At 39.4% G+C, this 9,966-nt stretch overlaps 1 protein-coding gene across 1 annotated transcript in view; it reads left to right on the plus strand.

Annotated features, from left to right (window-relative positions):
- The window catches only part of LOC123750240 (involucrin-like), a 51,111-nt gene extending 45,652 nt beyond the window's left edge, over positions 1 to 5,459 (plus strand). Inside the window, exons 2-4 of the mRNA XM_069307115.1 lie at positions 49 to 1,106; positions 4,916 to 5,269; positions 5,352 to 5,459. Coding sequence (XP_069163216.1) covers positions 49 to 1,106; positions 4,916 to 5,269; positions 5,352 to 5,459 — 1,520 coding nt within the window. The remainder of the gene's footprint in view (positions 1 to 48; positions 1,107 to 4,915; positions 5,270 to 5,351) is intronic.
- Positions 5,460 to 9,966: the final 4,507 nt, after the last annotated feature.

Genomic DNA, 9,966 nt, shown 5'->3' on the forward strand with positions numbered 1-9,966 from the left:
TATTCTCAGAGCTGGTACAACACTAGTACAGTCCTGCTGTATTCTCAGAGCAGGAACAACACGAATACAGTCCTGCTGTATTCTCAGAGCAGGAACTACACCAGTACAGTCCTGCTGTATTCTCAGAGCAGGAACAACACGAATACAGTCCAGCTGTATTCTCAGAGCAGGAACAACACGAATACAGTCCAGCTGTATTCTCAGAGCAGGAACAACACGAATACAGTCCTGCTGTATTCTCAGAGCAGGAACTACACGAATACAGTCCTGCTGTATTCTCAGAGCTGGTACAACACGAGTACAGTCCTGCTGTATTCTCAGAGCAGGAACTACACCAGTACAGTCCTGCTGTATTCTCAGAGCAGGAACTACACCAGTACAGTCCTGCTGTATTCTCAGAGCAGGAACAACACGAATACAGTCCTGCTGTATTCTCAGAGCAGGAACTACACCAGTACAGTCCTGCTGTATTCTCAGAGCAGGAACAACACCAATACAGTCCTGCTGTATTCTCAGAGCAGGAACAACACCAGTACAGTCCTGCTGTATTCTCAGAGCAGGAACAACACGAATACAGTCCTGCTGTATTCTCAGAGCAGGAACAACACGAATACAGTCCTGCTGTATTCTCAGAGCAGGAACTACACCAGTACAGTCCTGCTGTATTCTCAGAGCAGGAACAACACGAATACAGTCCTGCTGTATTCTCAGAGCAGGAACTACACCAGTACAGTCCTGCTGTATTCTCAGAGCAGGAACTACACCAGTACAGTCCTGCTGTATTCTCAGAGCAGGAACAACACGAATACAGTCCTGCTGTATTCTCAGAGCAGGAACTACACCAGTACAGTCCTGCTGTATTCTCAGAGCAGGAACTACACCAGTACAGTCCTGCTGTATTCTCAGAGCAGGAACAACACGAATACAGTCCTGCTGTATTCTCAGAGCAGGAACTACACCAGTACAGTCCTGCTGTATTCTCAGAGCAGGAACAACACGAATACAGTCCTGCTGTATTCTCAGAGCAGGAACTACACCAGTACAGTCCTGCTGTATTCTCAGAGCAGGAACAACACGAATACAGTCCTGCTGTATTCTCAGAGCAGGTACAACACGAGAACAACCACTCAAAGGACGGGCCAATCCCCCAGTGGTCAAGGGCTCTTGCAGCTTTGCGAAGTCATTTAATTTTTTTTTGTAGGTTTGGAGATAGGATGTAAGCTTGGGGCGACCGTGATGGTGTTAGGCTTATTGTGTTTCCAAGCTGTGTATATTGCCCAAGCTGTTAAGGGCTTGGGCTTTAGCTCTTGGATCCCGTCTCTCATCCCTCAGTTAAGTGGGGGTATAAGTTCCTAGTTGTTGGTAGGTCTGTTATATATATATATATATATATATATATATATATATATATATATATATATATATATATATATATATATATATATATATATATCGTACCTAGTAGCCAGAACACACTTCTCAGCCTACTATGCAAGGCCCGATTTGCCTAATAAGCCAAGTTTTCATGAATTAATTGTTTTTCATCTATCTAACCTAACCTAACCTAACTTTTTCGGCTACCTAACCTAACCTAACCTATAAAGATAGGTTAGGTAGGGTTGGTTAGGTTCGGTCATATATCTACGTTAATATTAACTCCAATAAAAAAAAATTGACCTCATACATAATGAAATGGGTAGCTTTATCATTTCATAAGAAAAAAAATAGAGAAAATATATTAATTCAGGAAAACTTGGCTTATTAGGCAAATCGGGCCTTGCATAGTAGGCCAAAAAGTGCGTTCTGGGTACTAGGTACGACATATATATATATATATATATATATATATATATATATATATATATATATATATATATATATATATATATATATATATGACCGAAAGGGTAAGATTAATTATTCTAACACGTATTTTCCCAATATTTCTAATGTTTTTCTTGACTGTCGAGAGAAGTAGAACAATTAACTCTCCAAAGGTCATTTTCATATTTTTTATTATAGCCTGACGCCTGGAAGATGCGTTTCGGAAGGTCACTCATTACATTCTCAAAGACTAATTTATCAAACTTTTACACAAAGGCTTTGGGTGAGATGGTACAGAACAAATGGATGAAACAAGTGGATGAATGACATAACATAAGTGGGAATATTACTATTGTATTACATGTTGATACATAAGCAGCTTATGTTCTTGTGGATCTTGTCTCTGTGTTGGCTCGGGGTCTTGAAGTAGTTTAGAATGTAATTTATGTGTTAATTGGTTGTTAATTAATCAATCAACAACTAGAAAACAGCCGACAGCGTTTCAGCAACTTCTTCTTAAGAGGCGATTAAATACTTTTGCCTTATATTTCCACTACGACCAAAAATTGGGTTTTCACAAAGTGAAAACAGCGTCTGCATTTTGTTTTTCTCCCGTTTTCTTTCTCCTTTTTTCCTCCGTGACTGTATTTGGTCTGGCACCCAGTGAGATTAGGGAGACTGAGGGGGTACTCAACCATAATGACCGCCTCTTCGTCTCGGGTCAGAGATTGGAAAGCAATTTGAGGACATCAGTCGCCAATGGTAAAGGCCTGGAGTCGCCTTTGGCTACAACTGAACTCTCTCAATTGGCGACAGATATGGAGAATAATTCAACAGGGGGAGCAATTTATTTATATGAGTAAATGTGTATTTGTTGTTGGAAATGTATATTTGTTTAGGAGCACGTGAAGAGAGAGAGAGAGAGAGAGAGAGAGAGAGAGAGAGAGAGAGAGAGAGAGAGAGAGAGAGAGAGAGAGAGAGAGAGAGAGAGTCGTTAGGAACACACAAATTTACAATTAGCTTTGTGCAGGAAGATATATATTTGCAGTTTAGGTTCGCCTGGTGATAAATTCGACTCTCGAAAGGAATGGTAGTTGTACCGAGCCCGATAAGCGATACAGGACACTGTTGTGTATTATGTGTCCTCGAGTGTGGAGAGTATATGGTGATCACGGTGGGGGTGTCTATCTGTGTGTGTGTGTGTGTGTGTACTTCTGAATGTATACACTTTACTTAATATAAGTCGAGATAAATAGAATTCGTTTGTGTGGTGAGAGAGTTGAGGCACACACACACACACACACACACACACACACACACACACACACACACACACACACACACACACACACACACACACACACACATATATATATATATATATATATATACATATATATATATATATATATATATAAATATGAGGAAACCTCATAGCTCCAAGCAACATGTCAAAAATAATACTTTTGAGAAAATCATTTGCAAATATATTGGTACAAACAGACATTTGAAATGCAGTTAAATTGATACGAAAATATGAACAAAATTTCTACATACTAGAAATTTTCTACGCGTAGAAAAATTTGGTGTAGAGGCACCGATAAAAGATGAGAACTTTAATTGTGAATTAAAAAAAAAAATCTTAAATCTCCTCGTAAATCTTAAAGATAACGAATCTTTAAGATTTATTTTAATCTTTTAACGAATCTCTTTCTTGCCGAGACAAAGTGACAATAACGAGGTTGAAAAGTATAGACACACAAACTACAAGTCTGAAACTCAAGGACAGACAAGATGACATTTCGGTCCCTCCCGGACCATTATCAGGATTAAATGAACAAATCCACAAGGGCCGTGACGAGGATTCGAACCTGCGTCCGAGATCATCCCAGACGCTGTCTTAATCGACTGAGCTAAGCATTATCAGGCTTATATACGACTTATCAATGGTTCAGGACGGTCTGAAACAGCCCCCCTTTCGTACACGGGAAGTCTGGCGGCTTGTAGTGAAGCTAGTTCAAGTCTTACTTGTAAGTCATATAAGTCTTACTTATAAGTCTTACCGAAGCTCTCAAGGGTAAGTAAGATCGTTCTCCAGCTTCAAATACACAAAGAAATCACACTAATGTGATATATATCAAAGATAAACATCAATTGAAGTATTAAGGTTGCTTCAACCAAAGATCAGGTAAGATGCGCGGCCTGGGTTCAATCCCCGACCGCCCACAAGTAATTGAGCACCATTCCTTTCCCCTCGTCCCATCCCAAATCCTTATCCTGACCCCCTTCCCAGTGCAATATAGTCGTAATGGCTTGACGCTTTCCCCCTGATAGTTCATCCCCTATCCCATACAGGTATCTGCTGTAACCTATCCACAATACATAAAGATTTACTGTACCAATTCTAAACCAAATTCTAATTCTATTCTAAACATATAATTGATGATATATTAGGCATTTTGTCTTCCTCCTGTGACCTCACACTAAAAAAAATAATGCTCTCTATTTCCCTCCCTACCATTCAAATACCTCCCTCTTTCTGACAGGATGGAACTCTCCTTCATCTGCTGACATTAGCTGACGTCTCCATCTCTCCTCTGTCCCTCCAGCCCACCATTAGTGGCGTCAGGAAAGGACGGCTGCTATTCCATCCCACCGCTAACAGCGTCTGCTATTTTTGCCCAAGAGGCTGCAGCGATATCATTAGTCAACGTGAGGGGAAAAACACTCCATGATAGCGTGGGAAATTTCGGGGACGGAGTGGGGTGGGAAAGGTGGGAGAGGAGATTGTGTTGGATTGTTGTTGATCAAACCTCACACACTAGAAAGTGAAGGGACGACGACGTTTCGGTCCGTCCTGGACCATTCTCAAGTCGATTGTTAATATATTTAACATGATGAGGAAGAGAGGTGTGTATTGTTATGTGTTTATTCAATGCCAGTGATTGTCACATTCACACACGGACTCAAGATCAATTCCCTATTCCCATTTCTATAATACATGAAATCCCCTTTTCCTTTGCATCATTATTCTCTCTTCTCGCATCGTCTTATCGTCATATTTCCTTCCTTTATTATCCTCCTCTTCCAGAAGGTCCAGAATGAGAAGAGGTCTAAGATAAGAGGAGCTCCAGGAAGAGATTCAGTAAGAAGAGACTCAGTAAGAAGAGACTCAGTAGGAAGAGATTCAGTAGGAAGAGATTCAGTAGGAAGAGATTCAGTAGGAAGAGATTCAGTAGGAAGAGATTCAGTAGGAAGAGATTCAGTAAGAAGAGACTCAGTAGGAAGAGACTCAGTAGGAAGAGATTCAGTAGGAAGAGATTCAGTAGGAAGAGATTCAGTAGGAAGAGATTCAGTAGGAAGAGATTCAGTAGGAAGAGATTCAGTAGGAAGAGATTCAGTAGGAAGAGATTCAGTAGGAAGAGATTCAGTAGGAAGAGATTCAGTAAGAAGAGATTCAGTACCAAGAAGAGGGAGGGGTGAAAAGATTAAGTAAGATGAAAAACACATAAGGAATAACTTGACAGGTTGAATATATCGAGTGTGAAAACACAAGAAGGTCCTATAACGAGACGATTCAAGGCGATATAAGGGTACCCAACGGACAAAGAATCATGCACGATCTTGACCAGTGATATAGAAGCATTGACTGAAATGGAAATGATATTGAAATAGAAAATATCCGACTCTTTGAAAGGAATGGAATTTAGAAGAGCTTCGAGGCTGAACTGTCGATAGATGAAATCGTGGTGACACACAGAATTGGATCCTTTGACAGAAAAGGCAGCATAGAACCCCCTCTCACCTCCCCACCCCCCCTTTCCCATCTCCCCTCCCCCCCTTGTTTTTGTTCACTGGCAACTTAATGACTTAGTTAATGACTAATGTGATGTGTTAATGACTTGTGTTAATGTGTTAATGACTAATGTTAATGACTTAGTGATTAATGACTTAATCACTTGACAACTTAACTTAGTGGAACAACAGGAAAATGAAACTAAACTCAAGGGAAAATATCAGTTTTTCTTGAGATTGAGACCGAGTTAGAGAGAGAGAGAGAGAGAGAGAGAGAGAGAGAGAGAGAGAGAGAGAGAGAGAGAGAGAGAGAGAGAGAGAGAGAGAGAGAGAGAGACAGACAGACATAACTAAGATAGAGAGACAGAGTCGAGTCATGAAGGTTCTTCATCTTGGACACATACTACACAGCTATGTATGTATCCGTGTGTCCGGGCCTCGTGTATACTACCAACCCGCTCTCGCAAATTTAATAAGTCAATATTGACTTATTAAATATGTGCATAGGTGACATACTTAACATAATAGTTTCCCTTGAAAAGCTTCATAGAAAACACCGACCTTACCTAACCTACTTAGTATGTTAAGATAAGCATCTTATTGCTTCGTAATTACAATTATTACCTAACCTATACCTATAATAGGTTAAGTAACAATTGTAATTACGAAGCTATAAGATGCTTATTTTAACATACTAAGTAGGTTAGGTAAGGTCGGTGTTTTCTATGAAGCTTTTCAAGGGAAACTATTATGTTAAGTATGTCACCTATGCACGCAACTAATAAGTGAATATTGACTTATTACATTTGCGAGAACGGGTTGATACTACACACAGCGCCCCCCTCCCCCAACCTCCCCCCCCCAAAAAAAAGTGCACAAAATCCTTCTCTCTCTCGTCTTTTGCAGAACTTCTAATGCCAATAAAAGTCGAAGGAGTTTTATGCAGGCAGAAATACTTACCTAAAGAACACAAGTTCTCCACTAACTTGGAGACATAATAAACTTAGCTAAACACACCAACTTTCTTTGAAAGAAAAGACCGAATGAAAGTTTTTTTGAATGCAAATATTACTAACACTTTCCCCCCCTTTTTTTTAATTAATTGGCTTTTACGAATTAGAGAAACATCAAGATGAAAGTAATTTGTTATTTATTTTAATCAAGTTTATTAATTAAAATCAAGAAGTGTAATTTAGTCTTTTGTGTATCTCAACTTAATTAATTCTTCCCTCTAGCCATTATGCACTATTTTTACAACGTTGTAAATTGTAATGTAAATTGTTTACGTTACTGTAAAATCATTTTTTACCAGAAATTTACACTATTCATCACTGCCAGAACAAAGATTAATCAACAGCTTTGTTGATTCTTTTGTAAGGATCGAGTGTTGCTAACCTACCATTCAACAGCCAGCTTTTAAACGGACCAATAGCCTTGCGCCACGTGTCAACCTGTGATTGGTTGGTGCCTGGGGCTGCGGTTGCCAGAGGCGGTGATTTAGAAGATCAGGATATTAATAATAGTTTAAACGGTGTTCAACCGGTTTGATTGTTACAGGAGGTTAATGAGTACTGTTTGAATCAACAAAAGGTCCTTGTTTGGCTATTGTGTATCAGGTTTCTGTGTATCGTAATTGTGTGTTGTGGAAAGTACCGGCAACACCTAATGTTTTTGTCGGGTTTAGGATTTTGGCAACATTTGGCAACACTTAATTTGTTCTTCAGAGTTTCTCTAGCACTTAAATTTTGTTCTTCAGAGTTTCTCTAGCACTTAAATTTTGTTCTTCAGAGTTTCTCTAGCACTTAAATTTTGTTCTTCAGAGTTTTTCGAGCACTTAATTTTGTTCTTCAGAGTTTCTCGAGCACTTAATTTTGTTCTTCAGAGTTTCTCGAGCACTTAATTTTGTTCTTCAGAGTTTCTTCAGCACTTAATTTGTTCTTCAGAGTTTCTCGAGCACTTAATTTGTTCTTCAGAGTTTCTCGAGCACTTAATTTTGTTCTTCAGAGTTTCTCGAGCACTAAATTTGTTCTTCAGAGTTTCTCTAGCACTTAAATTTTGTTCTTCAGAGTTTCTCTAGCACTTAAATTTTGTTCTTCAGAGTTTTTCGAGCACTTAATTTTGTTCTTCAGAGTTTCTCGAGCACTTAATTTGTTCTTCAGAGTTTCTTCAGCACTTAATTTGTTCTTCAGAGTTTCTCGAGCACTTAATTTTGTTCTTCAGAGTTTCTCGAGCACTTAATTTTGTTCTTCAGAGTTTCTCGAGAACTTAATTTTGTTCTTCAGAGTTTCTCGAGAACTTAATTTTGTTCTTCAGAGTTTCTCGAGAACTTAATTTGTTCTTCAGAGTTTCTCGAGCACTTAATTTGTTCTTCAGAGTTTCTCGAGAACTTAATTTGTTCTTCAGAGTGTGTGTTGTAAGATACAAATATAAGTTTTGTATCGTGCTTTTTTAGCGTGCGTGTGTGGTCATATAGCGTGCGGTGCCCCCAATTGGCGTGCGTGTGTCCCAGTTTGGCGTGTTTAATCCCTCTACCCCCCAATATAACACAAGTGTATCCCAATTTGGCGTGCGAGTGAACCAATTTGGTGTGTGTGTGTGTGTGTGTGTGTGTATGTGTGTGTGTGTGTGTGTGTGTGTGTGTGTGTGTGTGTGTGTGTGTGTGTGTGTGTGTGTGTGTATGTGTACTCACCTAGTTACACTCACCTAGTTGTGCTTGCGGGGGTTGAGCTCTGGCTCTTTGGTCCCGCCTCTCAACTGTCAATCAACAGGTGTACAGGTTCCTGAGCCTATTGGGCTCTATCATATCTACACTGTGTGTGTGTGTGTGTGTGTGTGTGTGTGTGTGTGTGTGTGTGTGTGTGTGTGTGTGTGTGTGTGTGTGTGTCAAGAATTGTTCTGGGACACTTCATGTTCTTCCTAGGTTGTTCTTCACGAGTAGAACATCGCATTTGTAACGTATAAATTGGCAAAAAAAAACAACTGATGTACAATAATCATAGCGGCTCGTAATGCGTAATATCCCGTTTTCTTTTGTTTTCGGATTAGGTTAGGTTCGGGCATTTTAATACGTCAGTTTAGTGACGTTGTGACCGCTCAAGAGGACGGGATAGATGGCATGCAAAAAAAATAAATGTATTTAGAAACAGCTGTCTAGTTCTAAATTCAAATAAGTGTCCAGGAATTCTAAGTTCTATATTTCTAATAAATGTCCATTAAATGTGTAAATAGTTCATTCAAAATGACCTACAACTAGAAAGCCTAGCTAACTGTTATCCGTTTGCTAGTAAATGCAGTGATTTTTAATCTTTCCACTGCTGCACATGTTAATTTGAATCTAATTGTACAGTACAGTGACCAAAACTGGACTTGATATTCTAAATTTGTGTTTGAATTTGAAGGATTAGTTAGAGACCCGCACGTCTGAACTTAGTTCAGCTGGTGATCGTCGAGGACGCCGACCATCCCATATACATGTATAGTTGACTCATTTAGTTGAATTTACTCTGTAATTAGCTAATTACAGGCTTCTCCTGGCAATTATTGTCAGTATTTCTAATTAATTTGAGACATTCCTAACATCCTGTGCTCGCGGTCACGTATATACACAGCTAAATATATACTTACACAGCTAAATACATGTATACACACAACTAAATACATACACACACAGCTAAGTACATAAATACATAGCTGAATACATACATACAAAGCTGAAGATACATACATAGCTGAATACATACATGCATAGCTGAATACATACATGCATAGCTGAATACAGACATGCATAACTGAATACCTACATGCATATCTATATTTTATATCACAGGAGATGAAATATATTGAGATGAAGGCATCGCTCTGAGTACCAGCCTCCACCAAGCGATGGTCAGAATATCCATTTAATTAAAGCCACATTCCTCGATAATCTTGAATTCCTCACGTTCGGTTCATGCTTAAATGTGTCAGGAGGAAGTCATTATTGGATCCCACTCCTGGGATTTGCAGGATTTTCCACAGTGTGGTAATCCTTGCTTAACATCCCTGTCGACCAATACCGTCGTGCAATAATTAGCAGAAAATGTTGAATTAACCAGAAATTGGAAGAGAAAATGTGTGTGTCAGGAAAAATGGTTCTTAAGAATATGCTTCAATTAGGTTCTTGTTGTCAGTGAGAGATGTAAGAGACATAGAAACTTTTTTGTTCCGTGGTGATTAGGGGTCGTGTGAGACCAGACGTTCACTTGGCTCAAGGGCTAAGTGAGCCCAAATGCCTTCAGGGCTTCCAGTCATGGGCCAAGTCAGCCTAGACGCCTTCAGGGCTTCCACTCAAGGGCCAAGTGAGCCCAG

The sequence above is a fragment of the Procambarus clarkii genome, chromosome 59 (assembly GCF_040958095.1).
Source record: "Procambarus clarkii isolate CNS0578487 chromosome 59, FALCON_Pclarkii_2.0, whole genome shotgun sequence".
Lineage (NCBI taxonomy): Eukaryota > Metazoa > Arthropoda > Malacostraca > Decapoda > Cambaridae > Procambarus > Procambarus clarkii.